Here is a 23,482-nt window from a genome sequence, read left to right as displayed (position 1 = left end):
GTCGTCTTATACGCCCAGTCGTCTTATACGCCGGAAAATACGGGTATTCAGGCAGGCTTCCAGAGTTCGGCTGGCAGGATGCAGGTAACCCCTCCCCCCGTCCTGCCGCCTCCCACCGCACCGCGCCGCTCCGCGTCCCGCGCCTCCGTGTCTCAAGCCTCTGTGGCACAGAACTGCTGGCGTTATGCTTGGGCGGAAGACTTTTTCTTTTACAGATGGGGCGGGTGGGCCTGACATTCGCGCGCAGGCAGGACCCCGCCCGCCGAGCCGCTTCCCCATCGCCCTCCACGCCAGCCTGCTCCGTCTCCAGACCTCCCAGCTGACGGGCGCAGGTCCGGGGCTCGCCAGCTGACAGGCGCAGGAGTTCAGCGCTGCAGCAGCCTCCCCTTCGCCCTCCGCACTGGCCAAAGCGTTGCCTGACGTTCCAGCTGACGGGCGCAGGTCCAGGGGTCGCCAGCTGACGGGCGCAGGAGGTAGGCGCTGCCGTGGCCTCCCAGCCGCTTGCTTCTTCGCCTGGAGCAGTTGCAAGGGCTTGCATGGTCGCCGGCGGCGGGGAGCACCCTGACCCCGAACAGCAATTCATCATTCAAGCCGATGCGAGTGACGTGGCTGTGGGTGCTGTCCTCTTACAAAAAAATTACCGGGAAGAATTACAACCCTGCGCTTACACTTCCTGGAAGCTAACCGACACAGAGAGGTGGGCCGTTTGGGAGGAGGCTTTTGCAGTGTGATGGGCATTACTAACATTGCACCACTTTTTGGAAGGAGGGGAGATACCTTTTGAAGTGTGGACTGATCACAAAAATTTGGAAGCTCTGAACCCCCCCCTGTAAATTATCCCCAAAACAAGTCCAGTGGGCTCAATACTTCAACCATTTCAATTTCACCTTAAAGTATCTTCCAGGGGGTAAGAATTTTTTAGCTGATGCTTTGTCTAGGATGCCTCAGTTCAAATGCCACCAAGAGGAAATCATTAATTCTATCATTCCTCTACCGCAATCTGCCTCGCAAATAACCACTAGAGCTCAATTGTGAAAGCAATCCACCGGTCCTGATGACCGCTTACTGAAAAGACTCAAAGAGCAATTAGAGACTGATACCTGGTTCAAGGACAATAAATCTCTATTAACCCTTCGGGGAGGGCTAGCCTGGAAGGGTTCTAAGCTGTACCTCCCAAGTGCCCTCAGGATCGAAGCCCTTCAGCGCAGTCATGATGCAAAGCAAGCCGGTCACTTTGGGTTCCTGAAAATGTTACATTTGGTACAAAGGCAGTTTTGGTGGCCAGGCATGAAAAAAGTCTTTGAGAGTTATGTGAAAAGTTGTGCCACCTGCGCTGCTATGAAGAAACATCCTGGAAAGCCTCCAGGGATCCTGTAGCAAGTAGATGACCCTTCCCAGCCTTGGGAAGAAATAGCTATGGATTTTATAGTGGACTTACCCGAGAGCAAGGGAAATACTGTAATATGGACTGTGATTGATCTATTTTCCAAACAAGCTCATTTCATCACTTGTTCAGGGCTCCCCTCTGCTCAGAAACTGACCAAGATGTTTTTGAAGCACATCTATCGGCTCCACAGAGCTCCTAAGCTGATTATTTCGGACAGGGGGGTTCAATTTACTGCGAAGTTCTGGAGGGAGTTCGTTAAGCTTACTGGGTCCACTCAGGGGCTTTCATCGGCTTTTCATCCGAGTACTAATGGGGCAGATGAACGTGCAAACTCAATGGTGGAGCAGTACCTCAGATGCTATATTAATTACCAGCAGACTAATTGGGCCGATCTGCCTTTCGCTGAAGTAGCTTATAATAAAACTGTGCACAGTAGCACTGGTCTTACACCGTTTAAGATAGCTACCGGGAGGGATTTTGTGCCTATGCCTGAGTACCCCCAGGAGCCACCTGCCTTTCAAACTCTGGATCAGTGGGTGACCTCCTTCCAAAGTGTTTGGGCGAATGTCAAAAAAGCCTTAACCCAAACCGCTAAGGTTTACAAGGAGCAGGCTGATAAGAAACATTCCCCTCAAAGACCATTTTATGTTGGGGAAAAGGTTTATCTTTCAACTAAGTATTTGAGATTGAGGTTACCCAGCAAAAAAATGCGGCCAAAGTTTCTGGGTCCTTTTCCTATCACCAAAATCATAAATCCTGTTACCATGGAGTTAAAGCTTCCACAGCTTTTGGGGAAAGTCCACCCTGTGTTCCATTGTAGTCTGTTGAAACCTGTGTCTGAATCCTCTTTAAGACCTATTCCAAAGAAGTCGCCGGGTCCAATAGTGGTAGAGGGGGAAACACATTATGAAATAAAACAAATTCTTGATTCTAGGTTGTACAAGGGGAAGTTGCAATACCTCGTTCAGTGGAAAGACTATCCACTGTCAGAAGCTATGTGGGTGAAATGTACAAATGTGAAAGCAGAAAGGTTAATAATTCTGCTTTATTCGTCTCTGTCTGTTGGAACCATGACACTCGTCTTGTTCGCTGCCATGGAGGGACATGGTGTGCGTGGTCCCCACAGTAGGGCAGTTGCCTCTCCGGGTTGACCTTTTTGCAGATCTCGCTTAATGTAAGATCCTGCCTCAACTAATCCTCCCAAGAAAGTAGAACTCTTGAAACAGGCATTGTTTCAAAAGGAACTTTTATTGAGAGACAGTGATAGCAAGAGAGCAAAGCGAGATCTAGCGTTTTCCCACGTGAAACGTTACATTAAAGCAGCCCATTCAAACCCCACCCCAACAGCCAAATGTCCAGTTTGATTTCAGCCAATTCTCAGGTGTGAAGTTGTTATGAGATCCAAGGTGATAAGCGCAGTTCCCAGGCACAGTCCTCCGGGTTTTGTTTCTTCGCATCCACCTCCCATCGGAGCAGAGTGGAGATAAGACAGATGGCCTATGGCACATTTCTTCTTCCTTTCACACCCAGAGGCATCAAAGGGGTAAAGAACAAAGTGGAGGAAATGTAGATCCCCTCCCTCCCACCAGAATAGCAAGACTCAAAGTAAACGAACAGCCTCCACCCTACTAACAGAATGGCAGACCCGAAGCATTCTAAGTAAACAGAGTTAAATGATGAGGGCCTGACAGGTTGTCTGCATAGCATCAGAACATACAGTCTGTAAGTTACACTATTACAGCACCACTGAACCACAAGCACAAATCGTAATTGAAAGGATCAGTACAGAAGCGAACGTAAGATTGCCCTGAACTGAATGAAGGGAGTAGAGTTTATAAGACAAAGAACCTTTTGGATGTTGCTAGAAAAGCCAAGAGCACTCTAGCGTATACGTGAGGAAATTTCTCAGAACTTCCATGTGCTTTCCCTGGAGAGGCTGCGTAGGTCTGAGATACCAGGCTGTGATAAAACGACGTCTGTTGGTTAGTGGGTGTTTCGAGATAACCTGTGCTCCCCCTACCTTCGGATTAGAGTTCTAGGAACCAAATGACATGATGCATTTCCTTGTCTGCTGCTTGGACACCAACTGGCAATCAAATTGTTGGCCTCATGTGGATTTATTTTAAAATCTGTTTTAAATTTGATTTTTGAGATTTTTCGCAGAACCCCTATGATGCTTTTGTGGAATCCTAGGGTTCCATGGAACACAGTTTGGGAACCGCTGAACTAGAGAAAACTATCTCCATTTAACAGGAAGTCATTTGGGTTGTCTTAGTTTATCAATTTATTGTGCACATTTTAGTTTTCATTATATATAATTATGTGTTAACTTCTAGGAATCCCTGGATATTACAACAGCAATATGTACATGTGATAAACAAGTGAGAAATAAATGCATATACAGGTAGTCCTCGACTTACAACAGTTCATTTAGTGACCGTTTGAAGTTACAACGGCACTGAAAAAAGTGACATGACAATTTTTCACACTATGACCATTGCAGCATCCCCATGGTCACGTGATTTACATTCAGATGCTTGACAATTGACTCACATTTATGATGGTTGCAGTGTCCCAGTGTCATGTGATCTCCTTTTGCAACCTTCTGACAAGCAAAGTCAATGGGGAAACCAGATTCACTTAACAACCACGTTACTAATTTAAGAACTGCACTGATTCGCTTAACAAAAGTGGCGAGAAAAGTCGTAAAATGGGGCAAAACTCACTTAACAAATTTCTCACATAACAACATAAATTTTGAGCTCAATTGTGGTCATAAGTTGAGGACTACCTGTATGATTTAATTCCATATCTATGTCCATTTTTGTAAACTGAGTCCATTGCCAATATTTTCAGGATTTGTCTAATTTCCTTGGAAACTATTAGCCATAGAAAGAAGCAAAAACCTAGCAGGATACTGAAGCCTAAACACAGTACATTCTGCAATTAAAGTGACATTGATAATGCTGGAAAGCTGCCTTGTAAAACAATTAAATAGATCAAAATGAAAAGCGCAACTTTAGGCTTCTAAATCCAAATTCCATATTTGACAAAATAACTGTAGACTCTACATAACCCTGACAGCTTCCTTCTCATTTCAGTCGAGCTGTTTACTTTCCTAGGTTTCTTCCCTAAGCACTACAGCAGGGGTGGGCAAGCTTTTGGGCCATATTTTTTTCTCGTACACATATATTTCTGCCTCTAAGGGGCACAGGGTTTGTTTCCCTTTGATCAGCAAAGGCACTGGAAGTACATAGGAATTTTCAGCCCACATTCTTGTAGGTAGGCTAAGATGGCTTGGGGGAGTGTTAAAGAATATATGCATTTTTACCTATTATTTGATGGGGAAAAAGCTAAAAACGGAATGACTGAAAATTCTGCGATTGAATTTTAGTGGGGCAAACTTGGACCCACAAGTTGGAAGCTGGGGTGCCTCATGCAACCCATGGGTCACAGTTTGCTTCTTCCGGTGTTTTAGGTTGGAGAGCTGACCTCTTTTAATCTTGCTTCCCATCAGCCCAGGATGAGGTGCTCAGGTTGTGACACACTGTATCATTCACACATTTCATTCACTGTTAACAGAAATTACATTTGATAGAGAATTTACTGGGAACCTTTCTTTGGGAAATGGCTGTGTGACCGAGCTTGCACTCTCCCCATCACCTCACCATCTGGAAACAGAACTGAGAAATTTGGGAAGGCACTCTCACTCAGTCCTACACCCTCACTCTACATAAAAGTTGCTTTTCTCATTTGCTCTGCATACTTCAGAGTCTGACCTTTAGAGCATTGATGACAGTTTCAATGTGGGTTTTGACAGCTTCATGTGAGAATTCAGAGCTGGCTAGGGTACACATGCTCTCCAGGGCTAGGTATCTTAGGTTGGTCTCTCGATGCTGCAGGAACTGGCCTAGTTGATTGCATGCACGCACCAGCAGGTTGGGTTCACTGCAGAACAAGAAGTCAGGGTTAATTCCAGAGTAGGCACAGCAGGGAGTACTCTGCATGTAGCTCAGCCTGTCAGTCTCCCAGTGTGCCAGCAATCCACCTGATTCTAACCTCATTCTATAAAACCGCTCTGTTCTTTTTATTTGATTTTCATGGTTCTCTTTTGTTTCACTGGCTCTGCCTATACCTTCTAATGGCTGACACTTAACAGAAACTCTTGGAAGTCACACAAGGGTTTTTCCCTCAGAGGTTTGGTTCAATTAAAACAGACATGTCAAACTCGTGATGTCATGTGACATCGCGCGACGTATCGGAGCTTTTTCTCCATTGCCGGCAATGGGGTGGGCGCAGTTTCCTGGTGACGCCTCCGGCCCGCGAGCCGGCAGTTTGACACCCCTGAATTAAAACAATACTGAAGAACTTTGGGTCTGTGGGCCAAGGAGAGCCTATATTATTTCCATTTAACCTACTGATTTCTAAGCCAGATCTCAAATTGATCAGAACCTTTCACCTGTTTCCTTGTAACAATCAGGTTAAAAACTCAGTTGAAACCAAATTACTTTTATAAAAAAGGTCTTCTAAGCTGAGGAGCATTTGGGAGGGTTCTTTTGGCTAACTTTCCACTCCTCAAATGTTGCAAACACATGTATCTTTCCCCCTACCATCCCACTGCAACTTGGCTTTTAAAAAGTCTCCAATAGTATTAATGTTGTATCAACAGTATCAATGGAGGCATTCAAAAAGTTAGCTGTGAAACAAAATGAGCATTTTCAAGAAGAAGCAGAATGTTATGGAGAACAGGGTGTGAATGCAGCTCTGGAAGTGCATGGAGGAGAGTACATCTCCAAGAGAATGGCATTGCCAATGTGGGTGCCCTTGAAATGGAATGCATTCCCCAGCTCCAATCTAATAGACTTTTAGAACAAAAAACCCAACCAAATGTAGATGCTTGCCTATCATAGTGGATGATGAGACTGATGGCTTCAAAAAGGATAGCGTTCTTGGCATTGGAGTGCTGGACCTTCTTGGACTTGGGAGGTTCCTGAGCCTTGTTGAGGATAGTCTCCAAGCATTCGACCAGGCGTCCTTTCACTGATGCATCTTCTGCAAAGAAAACAAAATACTGAGCCAAAGAGCAGCATCTGGGGGGGGGGGGGGATGCCAGTTACTTTAACAAGCTGGAATCCTAGTCCCAATCAGCCATTCATCAGTTGTAGCACAAAACAGTTGACACTCCACCCATGCAAGTATCTATATTGAATTCCAGTTTCTCACACATTTAAAACTATCCATTCTCTGTTGTTCTGAAAGTCTCCATATGGAAATGCAACCAAAGTTCAATGTGTTTGGGATGCTACAAAATAATAGGCATTATCAGGATCGCCTCCGCCAATGATCAAATGCAGAGTGAGAGGAAAATGGGAAGGGCATGAGCACAATGTTTGTGCAGGCTCATTATTAGAGCAGGAAAAAAGGACATCCCTAAAAAGACCTAGAAAAAAGAAGAGAAGCTAACTTTTTTATTAAATTCATATCCCATCTATTTGCCAAAAATGCATTCAAAACAGTCAATGATCCTGAATTATAAATGAAAACTGCTGTAGTGATGAAAAGGTAAAACAAGGTAAAACATATTAATAATAAAAGGAAGCATTGCTTCTATGCCTTTCACTAAGGAGAGGACTGCAAATCAGCAAGACGTTCAGCACCAGGAAGTTGGCATATTCCAGTACTATCTTTGTTTTCACTGAGCAGAAGACCCCATTTTTGTTACCTGGGGGGGGGTAACACTGTAGCAGCCGCAGAAGCTTGACTGAGAGCCAAGGGGCTGACACAAAGTAATAGGTGTAGTCCTGGAGGTCTGTGGAGGCTGAAGACACAATCTGAAAGGAGAGGATACAAGCAGGGCAGCCCAGAGAGCCAGTCAGAAATGTCCACATTTCGTGTATCAGAACAACCATATTCCCCAAGAATCTCTATGCCATTGTCACAAAAGTTCATGGTTCGCAACTCCCTGAGTAAAATTAGCTATGCCACAAGACTTGGGGTCAAACTGTGGGAAGATAAATGGCCCTTATACTACTACTCCCAATTGAAGGCCCCAACTTCCTAAGCTACTAATATGGTCAGAAAAGAAGACAGGTGTGTTATACAGTAAAAGAATAAAGAACTGTGTGCTAGCTATATCATGTCAGGAAGAAGTTGGAGAATGCCAAACTAAATCTGCCACTAGCTATATGCACTGTTGCTCTATCAGTATACTGTATTTTATCTAAATAAATACATTGTATACTGTAGCATGTGAACAATTTGCACACTCTTAATAAACGAGCAGGAGGGGATGGGGGAAGCTATCAGCTGAGAAGTTTCCACTGAAGGTAAATAGCTTGTGGGAGAAGCTCCAGAATTTGTTTAGGAAAACCCTCGTCCACATTCTGTAGGCAACTGACCAAGTTCTGTCAATCTGCTGCTCTGCTTTCAAGTAGATACTTGTTCTAAAGCAGGCAAGTTCATACCTTTGCACAAGGGAAATGATTAAGACTCCATATCAAAGACCTCCTTTTGTCTCTCCACCATCCAATGACAGGAGGACAAAGCCATTTATCACAGCTGTGACTAGGATGCTGTCCTCTCTGTGATCCACCCAAGTCAGTCCTCAACCCTCATTTCCCTCTTTTGTGTGTATACACTCAACTTATGTATTCCACAATCCACTCCCAACAAATAAAATGCACAATGGGAAAAAAGTACATTCACTATATTTTCTTTGAAGATGCTGCAGCTTCATACAGAGATTCATTAATTAGTCACAATGGATGCCAAGACCATTACATTTTCCCAACAAACACAAACTTTACCATAAATGTAAAAAATTGTTGAAACAAAACATATGGCAGTGCAATAATACTAAGCAAAAGAATGGATTCTTGGCTCTCCTTTCCTCACTCACCCTGCTGAGCCTGGATACTGCCAGGGAGACACATGTCTTGAAGTCATCGGGATTCTTCTTGCAGAGGCAAGCAATGAGGCTAACAGCAGCTGTGACCACACCCTGTATTGTGAGGGGGTGTAGGGAGAAAGAGATGGAAAACTGAGACTTCTATAGGAGCTGCAACAAGCAGTCAATGGAGAAACTGGCAGTAAAATCACAGATTGTGGTCATGTGATGACTTGCTTAATGACCACAGGTGAATTGCTTTACTGCAAAGGAAGTGATGTCATACCTCCAATGGAGTGACATCATTTTCCCTTAGTGACTGTGTTGCTCTCACGGTTCCAATAGATGAGACCAATTAAAGCAGAACTCAGAGGCTTGAGTTTTCCTCTAAGAACATGTTTATTGGTCACAAAGTATTGGCATGGTCAAAACTGAAACCAAGACTAAAGTTCCCTCCAAAAAGTTACAGTATTACAAAGTTAAACTTCCCACCCCAGAAACTATGCAATCAACTATGTTTCCCAATAGAATGGTTTGGCGGGCTTTCCAACATTAGGCTCAACCCCCAGTCTAACAAACAGAAATGACCTTGGTTCCCACAGGACAGAGAAATGTCAAAGCATAAAACTCCCCATTCCTCCCCCCATTCCTGTGGCAACCGAAAACGAGCAAGATGGCTTCAGCCAGGTTTGTTGCAGAGTTGACAGTCGGAACCCCCCTAAAGAAAAAACAGATCCTGTAGAAAAACAAAAGGTGAAGTTAGGAATCTCCCCGGGGTTTTTGAGGATGTTTATTGTAAAACTGTTTTATCAACCGGTCCACTTTGACATCTGTACTTTTCACCCAAGTGGCCTCTGACAAAGAATATCCCTTCCACTGCACTAGGTACTGTAATTTTCGTTTGTATAACCTAGAGTCAAGGATTCACTTAATTTCATAATGAGTTCCCACTCAACTAAAAGAGGACCAGGTGCCTTCTTAGGGATTGGTCACAATGACGACTCTCTAAGAGGCTTTAGTAAACTGCAATGGAGCACAGGGTGAATTTTCCCCAGTAAGCGAGGAAGTTTTAACTCAACTGTCACATGATTTATGATTCTAACTATAGGAAAAGGACCAAGAAATTTCGATCCCAATTTCTTACTAGGCAGTTTGAGTCTTAAATACTTAGTTGAAAGATAGACCTTTCCCCCCACCCAAAACAGTCTCTCAGGGGACTGCTTCGTATCGGCTTGTTCCTTGTACGTTTTTGCAGCTTGCATTAGAGCTTTTTTTACATTAGTCCAAACAGCCTGCCATGATGTCACCCATTGATCTAAGGTTTGTGAGGCAGGTTGTTCTTGGGGGTATTCAGGCATAGGAACGAACTCTCAGCCAGTGGCTATTTTTTTTTCCAGACTTGGACATTTTATTTATTTATTTATTTTTTCCCTTTTTCTCTTTACAAACAAACAAAATACACAGTACATTTTTTCTTTTTTCTTAACAATACTATGTCCTACATCTCTTACATTTATTTACATTTATTTACATTACTTCTCATACTTTTTTATTCCTCAATTCTAACCAGTTATAGTACATGTCCCATATCTCATAGAATTCTGTAGCTTCTTTGTCTTTTAGTTCTAAGGTAAGTTTGTTCTTCAGTCTAATATCTTACATATAATCATTGCATTTGTTGGTATGTTCTCTCTTTTCCAACATTGCACATATGCAATGCGTGCTGCAGTTATAATATGTATAATGATGTATCGGAGTCGTTTCTCGATTTTTGGGTTGATTATGCCTAATAAAAATATTTCGGGTTTGAGTTCAATTAGTTGTTTTGTTATTTCCTGTAACCATCTCCTAATCTGCTCCCAATAAGTCTTTGCTTTGGGGCATTGCCACCACATATGATAAAATGTTCCTTCTTTGTTTTTACATTTCCAACATTCCGGATTCATATTTTTGTATATTTTAGCCAATCTCGCCAGTGCTAAATGCCATCTGTAGAACATTTTATATTGGTTTTCTTTGTATGCAGTTGACATTAATTTGTAATTTCTGTTCCATATTCTTTCCCATTCCTCTAATCCTATATTTCTGCCTATGTTTCGGGCCCATGCTATCATTGGGTCCTTTACTATTTCTTCTTCCAATTCAATTTCTAATAGCAGTTTATAGGTTTTTGTTAAAAAAAATTCTCCCTTGTCAATATTTTATCCAATTGTTGTGATGTCCGATTTATCCCATACTCTTCTATATCTTTATTATATTTTGATTTTATCTGTGTATATGGCCACCAAACAATAGTTATTCCCTGTTCTTTTAATTCATCTCTTGATCTTAGCTTCCCTTGGTTGTCTAATAGTTCTTTATACCTTATCATCTTTGTTTTGTCTAATGTGTTTGGGTGAATCATCGCCTCCATTGGTGAGATCCAAATTGGAATTTTCGTGTAGTATTTTTTTTTAACTTTTTCCCATATCCAAATTAATGCATCCCTTATCTGATATCAGAAGAAATATGTGTGAGTTTTCTTATCTTTCGCCCATAGAAAAGCATGCCATCCAGCCTGTAGATCATGACCTTCAATTGTTAAGATCCTTTTATTTTCTAAATTTATCCAGTCACTGATCCAAAGCAATCCTGCTGCTTGGTAGATTTCCCATTTTGGGAGACCAAGGCCACCTCTACTTCTACTATCCTGTAATGCTTTAACATTTATTCCTGTTTTTTTACCTAACCATATAAATTTATTAATCATTTTATTTAATTCATCAAAAACAAATTTCCCCAATTTTGGAACTGTTTGAAAGAGGTATAATAATTTTGGTAAAACATTCATTTTAATTGCCAAAATCCTTCCTAACAATGATAATTGTAGTTTCCCCCAAATCTCTAAATCTTTTTGTATTTGTAGTATCAATTTTTTATAATTATCTTCTTTTATTGAGGAACATCTTATGGCGAGCCAAATTCCTAAATATTTAATCTTTTTTACAATTTGCAACCCCAAATTTTCTTCTAATCCCCTTTTTTGTTTTTCAGTTAAATTTTTAACTAATATTTTAGTCTTTTCTTTATTTATTTTTAGTCCCGCCACCATTCCATATTTTTCTATTTCATTCATTAAAATATTACCTCTTTCTAATGGTTCCTCTATAAAGAACACCAGGTCGTCTGCAAATGCCTGTATCTTGTATTCTTTCTGTTTTAACCTTTAATCCTTTTATCTCTTTGTTATTTCTGATTTGAATTAGTAGCACTTCTAATGTTAGAATAAAAAGTAGAGGTGACATTGGACATCCCTGTCTTACTCCTTTGTTGATTTGTATCTTCTCTGTATTTTCCCCATTTATTATTACTCTAGCCTTTTGTGTTCTATATATTGACTTTATCATTTGTTCAAACCTCTCCCCAAATTTCATGTTTTCTATTTGTTGGAACATAAATTGCCAGTTAGGGTTGTCAAATGCCTTTTGAGCATCTAAAAATACTAATGCAGCCTGTTTTTCGGGGTGTGCTTCGTAATATTCCAGGACATTTAGCACAGTTCTCGTATTGTTCCTAATTTGTCTGGTAGGTAGAAAGCCGTTTTGATCCGAATATATTGTTTGATTTAATATTATTTTTAATCGTTCCGCCATTATTGTAGTAAAAATTTTATAGTCCGAATTCAACAGCGAGATTGGTCTATAATTTTTTATTTGTTTAGGATCCGTATCTTCTTTTGAAATAAGAGTTATGTTGGCTTCTGTCCAGGAGTTTGGTAATTTGGCTCTCTCCAATACACCATTATATACATCTAATAATATCATTTCCAGGTCTTCATACAAAGTCTTATACACTTCCCCAGGTAGACCATCTGGCCCCGGAGCTTTATTATTTTTTTGCTTTTGTACTGCCATTCTTAGTTCCATTGCTGTTATTTTTTTATTCAATAATTCTCTTTGTCCTTCTTTTAATTCCGGGAGACCATTGGCCTTTAAATATTGTTTTATATTCTCCTCCTCTGTTTCCTCTTTTTTATATAGAGACTCAAAGTAATTCTGAATTATTTTTTTCTTTTCATCTATTTTATATTGCACCTCTCCATTTTTGTCCTGTAGTTCCTGAATAAATCTTTTTTCCTTTTCTTTTTTTAATTTATAGGCAAGCCACCTCCCAGGTTTGTTTGCATGTTCGAAAAAAATTTGTTTGGTTGTTTTCAGTTCTCTTGCCAATTCCTCTTGTTCTACTATATTCATGTTTGGCCAGAGTCATTTCCTCTTTAATCCTTTCATCTTGTGGCTCCCGCTGTAATTTGGAATCTAATTTTTTAATCTCTTCCAAAAATATATTTTGTGTCTGCCTTTTCACCTTATTTTTCCTAGCTGTATATGCTATTGCTATACCTCTGAGATATGCTTTGGCGGTGTCCCATATAATTTGTAGTGATGTTTGTTGTTTAGTGTTCTCTTTAAAAAATAATTCCATCTCTTTTTTAGTCCTTGCAGTAAATTCTCTTTCCTTTAAGATTTGGGTATTAAGTGTCCACCTTCTCTTTATTTTTTTCTGACCTGTCCACACTATCTTCAGGGGGTTATGATCTGCCCATATGTTTGGCATTATTTCTATTGTCTCCACTTCTTGCCCTATTTCCCCATTCATCCATGCCATATCCAACCTAGACCACGATTTGTGTGGATTTGAAAAAAAGGTATATTCCTTTTTCATACGATTCTGTTTCCTCCATGGGTCGAATAAGTTGAATTCCTGCGCCATCTCAAAAAATGTTTTTGGTAGTGTTTTTCGCTTCTTTTTATTTTTCATATTGCTAATACAGTATAGTCCATTTTTACATCCACTATTGCATTATAATCTCCTATTATACAAATATTTCTTTGTCCAATTTCAATAAGTTTTTCATGCAGAGCTTTATAAAATTCTTTTTGGTTTTCATTTGGAGCATAAATTGTCACCAGTATCCATGATTTCTGTTCCATTTGTAATTCTAGTATTAATACCCTTCCCTCTGTATCTTGATATTTTAAATTGGCTCTAATTCCTTTTCTGATATAGACTGCTATTCCTCTCTGTTTTTGTTCCATTAGTGATGTATATAATTCTCCTAGTTTCGGAAATTCCAAATATTTTCTGTGTAATTTTTTTATATGTACTTCTTGTAAACATACTATGTCTACGCCTTGTTTAACTAATTTAGTTAATATTTGTTTTCTTTTAACTAGTGAATTTAGGCCATTAACATTGATTGATACTAATCTAATCTTCCCATCCATTATTTTACTTCTGGGTTTGTCTTGCTCTCGAACCTGTTCCTCTTTCTTTCCTTTGTCTTCTTACCTCCTTACTTTCTCTCTCCTTCTCTCGCTCTTTTAATTCTAGTTGCTGATCTTCCTGACTTTTGGATTCTAATTCTAGTTCTTCCCTACTACTGTTCTCTTCTTCTTCCCCTTCTAATTGTTCAAAAAATTCTCTTGCCTTATCCAAGCTGTCAATTTTAACCCTTCTCTCCTGCCATGTTATTAGCATCCCCTCAGGGATTAACCATCTAAATGGAATGTTTTTTTTAATAAGATGTGCACTAAGAAATCTGTAGTCTCTTCTCTGTTCCCTCACTTTCCTTGGAATTTGTTTTAGTGTTTGAATTTCTATACCTTTATAAATTATTGGATCTTCCCTTGTAATACTGTACATGAGGTCTCTAATTTTTTTTCTGGCGAATCTTATGTGTATCTCATGTGGTAGTTTATTCCTTCTAGCATAATTTGTGTGGATTCGGTACACCTCATCTATTTCTGGCAATATTTCTTGTTTATCTCTTTGTAGAGCCTCTGCTATCAGCTCTACCATAATGGTGCCCAAATCTTCTTCCTTTTACTCCACCACGTTTTGAAACCTTAAATAAAACACCACCCTATCCATCTCCAGATGTGTAATCGATTCTTCCAATTTTTTATTAGTTTCCATCAATTTTTTATCTACTGTGTAGACTTCTTTCCCTATTTTATCCAATCCTACCTCTATTGTCAATATTCTTTCCTCATTTTTCTCAATTGTTTGTTGTATTGTTTCAATCTTATTATCTAATTTATTCATATCCCCTCTCATTTCAATATGATTTTTTGACATTGTCTCCTGCATCTTTAACATTGTTTCTTGGATAGTTAATAGTGTTGTCTGCATGCTTTGCATATTTAATAGTACATTTTGCTTCTCTGTCCCCAACATTCCCTCTATTGTTCTCTGTCCAGGGGGAGATGAAGGTGTCAATACTAAGCTTGACATTGTTTTTTTCCCCTTTCTCAGTGTTGCCATCTTAATATCTTATTTATCCAATGCTTTTTTATTCTTTATAACCCTTTGTTTAGTCAGCAACCTTTCTAATTTTAGTCCTCTCTTCTCCTTCCCTAATCCTCTTTGTTTTATTTTTATTATTTAACACCCAATCTCTCTAAAACGGCAAAAAAAAATTTTCACCTAACTTATATCATCAACCTTTAGTCCATTAGTCCATGCATCCGTTCCTATCTCTCACCGCCCGATCACGTCCTCTCACCGTCTCCTTCACTTTCCAAACACTCCACACTTCCTGGTTCACCTCCTCCGTTCTCTTCCAACCTCGATTTCTTTGATCCTTATAACGTGCCATTTCTCTGATCTCTCTAAAGTTCCAAATTTCGATCTATTCCCGTCACTTTCACCTCCGTATTGCGTCCTCATGCCAATTCCTTCACTTTTCGGACCTTCCCCTCCTCTCTGCTCTGACTTCACCAGCCTCCAATCCTCTCCAATATACTGCTTCTCCACGTTTGGCACGCAGCCTCTCTATCGATCTTCTCTTCTTCTAAGCGTTCTTCTTACTTTCACTTTCACCACCGCAGTACGTCCTCTCGCCGTTTCTTTCCTCCTTTCTCCTCCAACCTCTTTCTTCAATCTTCTACAGCTCGCTGCTCTTCCGTCCTTCTCAGATCGCCATTTTCACCGTCAACTTGCCGACCGTCTTCTCTCCTCAGTCACTCCACCCTCCACTCCGTCTCTCGTCTCCTGACCTCTCCTTCCACACTCTTTCACCTTCTTCGTTCTGTGCTAGAGCACCACAAAACTTTCCTTTCTTTTATCTCACTCCTGTTAATCCTCTATTTTAATGCAAAATCACAGCTCTTCCCGCCGGGTCGCCGCTTATGCTGAGGATTCCCTCTTCTATTGAGTTTCCTTACAACACCAGAACCAACAGATAGGTAAATCTTTTAGACCTTTCTAATATTTTGGAATATTTTTATAAACTTTTAACTCACTCTATGACATAGTCCATTAAGAATACCTTGCTTCCGTATCCTTTGTGATTAGTCGAGGCCTCGGATCCACCATCAGTTGAAAGCAGAAGTTTTCAAGTTGGATTTAAGGGTTTTCCTCCGTCGTAGTGGGTGCCTGCCTCTCACCTCACTACTCCCCAAGGTTTCACCCTTTTCGCACATAGTCCTCCAGACTTTCTGTGCCCCCGAAGGGTCTCCAAACTTGAAAAAATCAGAGTTAGAGGACGGAGACTGTCCTTTTCCCCCTGCACCACCTCAATGTCGCCACCGGAAGTCCCGGTGGCTATTTTAAATGGAGTAAGTCCAGTACTACTATGCACAGTATTATTGTAAGCCACTTCAGCAAAAGGTAATAGGTCAGTCCAGTTAGTCTGTTGGTAGTTAACGTAGCATCTAATGTATTGTTCCACCATTGCGTTAGCTCGTTCAGCCGATCCATTCGTGCTTGGATGAAAAGCCAACGAAAGTCCTTGAGTGGACCCGGGGACTTCCGGTTCCAGATCGCGGCGCTGGCGATCAGGCGGAGAGAGTCGTCTCTTCACCGGCCAGTTTCCCTTCGCCAGTAGACCCTTAACAGGGTCAAAAGTCACCCTGGAGGAGCGACTACCGTTGAGGAGGACTCTCGTCGACCGCGGAAGGGTGGCAGCTCCTTCCGCGGTCCGAGGCAGCTCCTTAGGGCCGACGGAGAAAAGATCGGCCATTAACATGGTCGATCACTTAGCCGCACCAGCCGAAAGTCAGAAGAACATCTAAGCGTAAATAACCACCGTGGAAGATCCGGGTGAGACCCTTCCTTCCCTCTCTTTACCCTAACTATCTCCCTGTGAAAAGCTTCTGGAATTATTTCCCTGCTTTGAGAGAGCGGCGTTTGCTCACTTGGGAAAACAAGCTCTGGAAACAAAAGAAAAACTAATTCATTTTTACTGTCTATTTCTATTCTTGGATACTCTGGGGTCCTGAAAAAATCCCTACTATAGAATTTTATTACTCTATCTACTTATTAAGCTGGAGAATATTGTTTTTTTTTTACTTTCTTAACTGGATAAAACTTTATTGGAATCTGGAAAAAAGATTTTACAGCCTACTGGGGACATCTTGTGGCGAAAGCTGACACTGCAATTCTATTTCCTCTTTGATTTTGAGGCTGGGTTTGACCTTCAAATTATTATAAAGGGAAAAGATAAAGGATTTGAAACAGCTGGGTGGTGAAATTGTCTACTAGAAATTGTGGAGGTGGATATTGGCTGACTGTTAGTAAACATAGCCTCCACTAAAAGACTATTTCACCACTGAAATGGAGGAACTTTACCCACAGCTTAACTATAAGCTCATACTGGAAAAAATCTTGGAAGTTACGGAGCAAATGAACTTTAGGATGAATACCAAAGATGATATTTTAGAACTACAAATTGAACCTCAAATGTTAACTGATCAACTTATAGGCCAAGGAATAACAGAGGAGGAACAGATCAACATTAAAGAGGCCTGTATGCAACAACACACACAATTTAATGAGATGGAGGAACCTTACCCACAACTTAACTATATACTTATACTGGAAAAATTTTTTGAAGCTACTGAGCAAGTGAACTCCAGAATAAAAGCCCTTGCCCCAAAACTTCAAACTGATTTCCAGACTCCAATTGACTATTCCATAAGTCAAAAAACAACAGAAGAGGAACAAATCAACATAGAAGAGGACATTACACAATCCTACGTACAATTCATTGAGAACTTTGACGACCAAAGAATGACTTTAATTAAAACACCTATAATGCCAAAAGCAAGAAGAACTGATCTGCAAATACGAGGTATTGAAAACTGTGATAACTTGGATAACCAACTAGTAACCACAACATTGAACAAAATTGATTATACTACTCAGATGATAGTGGAAGAAGAGAAGTACGACCAGACTGAATTGTTGATAAACATTTCTAAACAAACATTGAGATTTGATGATATAGAGGCTCTTTTAAGGAAACCTGCCTGGCACAAAAAGAAAGCCAGAGTCAGATTCAAAAATGAGATTTAAAACTTTATTTAATGGGTTAAAAAGGCTTTTAGAGATTTTGACTGATTTAATACTGAGATGAAAATTATTGACTAGATTATAGATTGGAATTGTAATATGGAAAAGGTTTTAAACAAGGAGTTATTAGGATAAGAAATAGAATATATATGTGAAATATAGTAAGAAGGTATTTTTGGGAATAATATGTTTGTTTTAGGTATGATAATTACTCTGATGGGATTTAAATTTTACTTAATGGGTCAAAAAGGCTTTTTAGAGATATGGATTGATTTATAGAATATATATCTGAAATAGAGTAAGAATGTATTTTTTGGAGTAATATTTTTATTTTAGGTATGATAATCACTTTGTAATGGAAGGAGAACAAGAAAATGGATTGTGACAATGGAAGACATGGCATTAATAAATGAGTTATTAGAATAAGAAATAGAATACATTTGGGAAATGTAAGAATGTAACTGTTGGAATAATATGCTTATTTTAGACATAATTATCATGTTATGAAACAAGGGAAATTAGGGATACCCGAAGTGTAAATAATATGCTTATTTAAGGCTAAATTGGAGCATGGTAACTGCAAGTTAGTAAAGCTTAAAAACAGGATTTGGACTTATATAGGTGAAATGTTATTGATAACTCTTTCGATTGATTTAACTTCATTTAGAAATGTATTAATTTGAATATGTTATATTAATTGAGGGAAATAGAGAGGGAATCTTTAAGGAATTAACCTGAGCCATACATGTACAATTTTGTTTTTGGATAATTGATTACCCCATCACCACATTGTTTCCTAAGCACCTTGATGTAAAAACTAAAAAAGTAATAAAACTTGTTCGAAGGTTTTGAGTGGACCCAATTAGCTTGAGAAAGTCTCTCCAAAACTTTGCTGTAAACTGAACCCTATCTGATATAATCTTCTTTGGGGCACCATGGAGGCGGTATATATGTTTCAGAAACATCTTAGCTAACTTCTTTGCAGAAGGGAGCCCCGAGGAGGCTATAAAATGAGCCTGCTTTTGAAAAGAGATCAATGACATTCTATATTACCGTATTTCCTCTACTTTCCAGTAGCTCATCAATAAAGTCCATAACTATCTCCTCCTAGGGTTGAGAGGGGTCCGCTACTGGCTGCAACAATCCAGGGGATTTTCCTGGTCGTTTTTTCATGGCGGCGCAGGTGGCACAGCTTTTCACATAGCTTTCGATGTCCTTTTTCATTCCCGGCCACCAAAATTGCCTCCAGACCAAATGCAATGTCTTTAGAAATCCAAAGTGACTGGCTAGTTTGGCGTTGTGACTGCATTGAAGCACCTGGATTCTGAGGGTCTTGGGCAGGTACAATTTAGAGCCCTTCCAGGCTAGACCACTTCGCTGGGTCAGTAGGGTCTTATTCGCCTGGAACCAAACATCAGTCTTTAACTCTTCCCTAAGTTTATTCCTCAAAGGACTATCTGGCGCAGCAGACTTAGTGTGTGCCTGGCCCCTAGGAGTTACTTGTGACACTGATTGTGGCAGCAGAATAATAGAATTTACAATGTCCTCCTGGCAGCCTTTGTACTGGAGCATCCTAGAAAAGTCATCAGCCAAGAAATCCCCCCCCCCCAGGGAAATACTTCAAAGTGAAATTGAAACAATTAAAGTACTGCGCCCAACAGACCTGTTTGGGGGATAACTTTCGAGGGGTTCTTAGTGCCTCTAGGTTTTTATGATCAGTCCATACTTCAAAAGGCACTTTACTTTCCTCAAGGAAATGGTGCCACGTTAGTAGGGCCCACCTTACCACAAAAGCCTCCTTTTCCCATTCAGCCTATCACATCACATTTCAGTGTCAGTGAGTTTCCTGTAGGTGTAGGCGCAGGGTTGTAGGTCTCCCTTTTGATTTCTCTGCAGAAGGACTGCTCCCACTGCGACATCGCTTGCATCGGCTTGGATTATGAACTGCTCGTCAGGATCAGGGTGTTTGAGAACAGGTTCAGCAGCAAATAGTCTTTTTAGGCTTTCGAATGCCACTTGGCGTTCCATAGACCATGACAGGGACTGACAGGCTCGAGGCCCCCCCACTTTTCCGGTTTTCAGCAGTTCAGTAATCGGTAAAGCTGTCTTAGCAAAAGAAGGAATGAACTGCTGTTAAAGGTTTGCGAACCCTAGAAAGCTTTGAAGCTGCTTGCGGGTTTGTGGAGGCTGCCATTCAAGCACTGCTTTGACTTTGGCTGGGTCCATCTCTATCCCTTCGCTGGAAATCCTGTACCCAAGGTGGTCAAGGCATGTTTGATGGAATTCACATTTAGAGAGTTTAGCGTAAAGTTTTGCTTTCAGTAATTTATTGAGCACCTCGCATACTAATCTTACATGCTCCGCCATGGTTTTGGTGTAAATAAGGGTGTCGTCAAGATAGACTAGGACCCCTTTATACAGGTGATCATGCAGCACTTGATTAATTGCATGAACACAGCAGGGGCCCCTTGGAGGCCAAAGGGCATAACCTTGAACTGGAAGCTTCCCAGAGGGCTGTTGAAAGCGGTTTTCCATTCATCCCCCTCTTTAATACGCACCCGGTAATAAGTCTCTCTTAAGTCCAATTATGTGAAAAACTTCCCTTTCGCCAGATGGACCATGTCCTTCATCAAGGGGAGGGGGTACATATTTTCCACACTGGCTGCATTTAACCCTTTAAAATCAATGCACAATCTCAGCGATCCATCTTTTTTCTCCTTAAACAGAACGGGGGCAGCCACGCATGACTTTGCGGGTTGAATGAAACCTCTGGCTAGATTCTTGTCAATGTACACTCCCTCAGTTCTTTTAACTCTCTGGGCGTCACTGTTTGGCACCCGGTAGGATTTCAATCGCGCAGTCACCCGGTGGGGGGGGGGGGAAGGATGTCACATTCCTTTTCACTGAAAGCTTCCGCTAAATCTCAGTATTCACTTGGTATAAGTTGGGTCCCTGGAATGGGTTCTATGGCCGCTCTCAATAGTTCAAGGGGCTGTCCTTGGTCTTCAATAGCGACAGCTCCCCACACTTCGCTGGGTGTGGTAGAAGGGAGGGGTTGTAATTTTTTCCTCTAACATAGTCTTAAAAGTTTCTGGAATTTTTGGAAGGTTATTTTCTTCTAGATATTGGATCATTCTCTCTCTTGGAATGTCTTCTATATCATACAGTTTCTTGTAATATTCTTTAATTATCTTTTTTATTTCTTCGTTTTTAAATTGTAGACAACCCTTTTCATCTACTAAATTGTATATCATTTTCTTCTCCTTCTGTTTTTTAAGTATATAAGCTAACCATCTTCCTGGTTTATTTGCATTTTCAAAACAATTTTGTTTTGCTCTTTTTATGTGCTGTGCCAATTTTTCTGAATCCAACAGATTTAGTTTGTGTTTTATTATTTCCATTTCTCTTTTCAAAGTCTTCTTCTGCGGGTTTCTTTGCAGTTCTGATTCTAGTTTTCCAAAATTTTCTTTTAATAGTACATATTGCTGTCTTTTCTGTTTGTTTTTCTTTGCCATGTATGTTATAGCTATACCTCTAAAATATGCTTTAGCTGTGTCCCATACATTTTGTAATGTTGTATCTTCTTTTTTGTTTTCTTTAAAGAAAAACTCCATTTCTTTTTTTGCTAATTCTATAAATTCTTTCTTTTAATATAGATTGATTCAAAGTCCATCTTAGTTTTTTTTTGTATTCCTCTTCACGTCACTTTTAAAGGGTTATGGTCTGCCCATGTACCTGGTTCTATCTCAATTTCCTGCATATTCGTCCTCAATTCAGATGTCATCCAAATCACATCAATTCTGGACCAGGATTTTTGACTGTTTGAATAAAAACTTTATTGTAGTTTTCCTGGATTAATTTCCCTCCAAACATCTTGTACTCCAATTTCTTCTATCATATTAAAAAAAGTCTTCTTCTTCCAGTTTCCCCTGTTTTACTGCTTTTATAGTCAATTGTCCCATCTACTATTGCATTAAAGTCTCCTACTAAACAAATGTTTTGGTACTCCATTTCTATTATTTTTCTATGGAGATTTTGGTAGAATTGTTCCTGGTTATGATTTGGTGCGTAGATTGCTACTAACAATGTTTGTTTTTGATGTAAATATATTTCTACCATCACAATTCTTCCTTCTTCATCTAAGTAAATCATTTTAGAATCTATTGTCTCTTTAATATATACAGCAACACCTCTTTTTTTCTCTTGCGCTAATGCATGATAAAGTTTCCCAATTTTGAGGTATTCCAACAGCTTTGTTTCTTTTTGATGGGGAATTTAGTCCATTTATATTCACTGAAAAAAATCCATTTTCTTTCTCCATATCAGTTATTTATATTTAGGTCTAATCGATCTCGTGATCCTCTGTTCTCTGGCAGTTCCTTCACTCTCTTGCTCAGATTTCTCTTTCTGTTCTCCTGTTTGTATAGTTGTTTCTTCAGTTGTTTCTTCCATTTATTTCTGTTCCTTTCTCTCCTCTTGCCGATGTTGCACTCCATCTAAAAATGCTTGGTTTCTTTCATCAAAGTCTTCTGCTTTCCAGATTGAATCCAATCGGTATCTTGTATTATTCCAGTTAATTAAAATCCCTTCTGGCATTAACCATCTAAAATTTATGCCTTTTTCAATCAGCTTTGTGGTTGCAAAATGATAATGTCTTTGAGTATCTCTTACTCTCTTGGGTATCTGCTTTAAGACCACAATTTCTTTATTTTTGTATTGTAATGGCTCATCTCTCACTTTTCTCAGTACTTCATCTCTTGTTGTTTTCTTTATGAATCTCACATGCACTTCTCTGGGCAGTTTATATTTCCTTGCGTAGCTTGAGTTCATTCGAAATATTTAATCTATCTCCATTTGCAGCTCTGCTCTGTCTGCGTTCAAAGCCTCTGCCATAAGCTCAATGATCACAACTGCTATATTTTCTTCTCTACAGGGATATTTTGAAATCTCAAATAGTGTTCCGCCTTCTCCATTTCTAAGATCGCCACCGCTCCTTCTAGATTTTGGTTTGTTTGTTCTAATTTTTCATTTTCTTGCAATAGTATTTCAATTTTTTTTATCAATATCATCTGATTTATTTTCCATTTTCTGAATTCTCTGTTCATTTTTGACAATCATTTGATGGTGAACTTCAAATTGTGTCTTTATACTCGAAATTTCTTCACTTAATTTATCAAAATTACTTTTTGTCTCTTCATGATTTTTTTGCATTGACTCTTGAATCAATTTTAATGTGGTTTGCATCTCATTTTGGGCAGTGCTTATTTTCTCACGCTGCAACATTGTTTCAATGGATCCCTGGGTTGTTGGGCTAGGTGTTCCAACAGAGGGTGCAGAGAAAGTCTTCTTCATAAGTCTGGTGATTTTTTTAAAAAAAACAAGTTTTATTGGTTTTTTCTTTTTACAAACAAGTGCTTAGGAAACAACGTGATGACAGGGTAATCAATTATCCAAGAGCAAAATCATACATTTGTAATTCAAATTAGATCATTAAAAGCTCCCTCTCTATTCCCTCAAATAATATATTATATTCAAATTAATGTATTTCTTTTTTTTTATTGAAAATTTTATAAAATTTTACAATATAAATCCCCCCCTTCCCCTTCCCACCCTTCCACCCCCCTCCCTCCCCCCTCACTTCCCAGTGCCAATCACAGGGTTAACAATAACATAATCATACTCTAACATTAATCAGCTATTAAAATAACATATCTATAACCTCCTTTAACTCTCTTTTAAACAGATATACAATTATTAAAAACAATAACAACACTTTAATTAAAAATAATACTAAATAAAATATTCTAGCCTTTGTACAACAATAATACTCTAAAATTCACTCAAAAACCAAATGATATTTTTTAGTCCCATATTTA

General features: G+C 39.6%; 1 protein-coding gene across 1 annotated transcript in view; it reads right to left on the bottom strand.

Moving 5' to 3' along the window:
- LOC107293592 (AP-2 complex subunit alpha-1-like) overlaps positions 1 to 23,482 on the bottom strand; it is a 126,498-nt gene that overhangs the window by 18,644 nt on the left and 84,372 nt on the right. The window contains exons 6-9 of the mRNA XM_029285427.1: positions 8,286 to 8,387; positions 7,110 to 7,218; positions 6,289 to 6,439; positions 5,167 to 5,335 (exon numbers count right to left, since the gene is read on the bottom strand). Coding sequence (XP_029141260.1) covers positions 5,167 to 5,335; positions 6,289 to 6,439; positions 7,110 to 7,218; positions 8,286 to 8,387 — 531 coding nt within the window. The remainder of the gene's footprint in view (positions 1 to 5,166; positions 5,336 to 6,288; positions 6,440 to 7,109; positions 7,219 to 8,285; positions 8,388 to 23,482) is intronic.

Source organism: Protobothrops mucrosquamatus, unplaced genomic scaffold (genome assembly GCF_001527695.2).
Source record: "Protobothrops mucrosquamatus isolate PMUCROS unplaced genomic scaffold, P.Mucros_1.0 scaffold1663, whole genome shotgun sequence".
Classification (NCBI taxonomy): Eukaryota; Metazoa; Chordata; class Lepidosauria; order Squamata; family Viperidae; genus Protobothrops; species Protobothrops mucrosquamatus.
The sequence above is the reverse complement of the archived record's forward strand: the minus strand, read 5'-3'. Positions and strand labels throughout refer to the sequence as shown.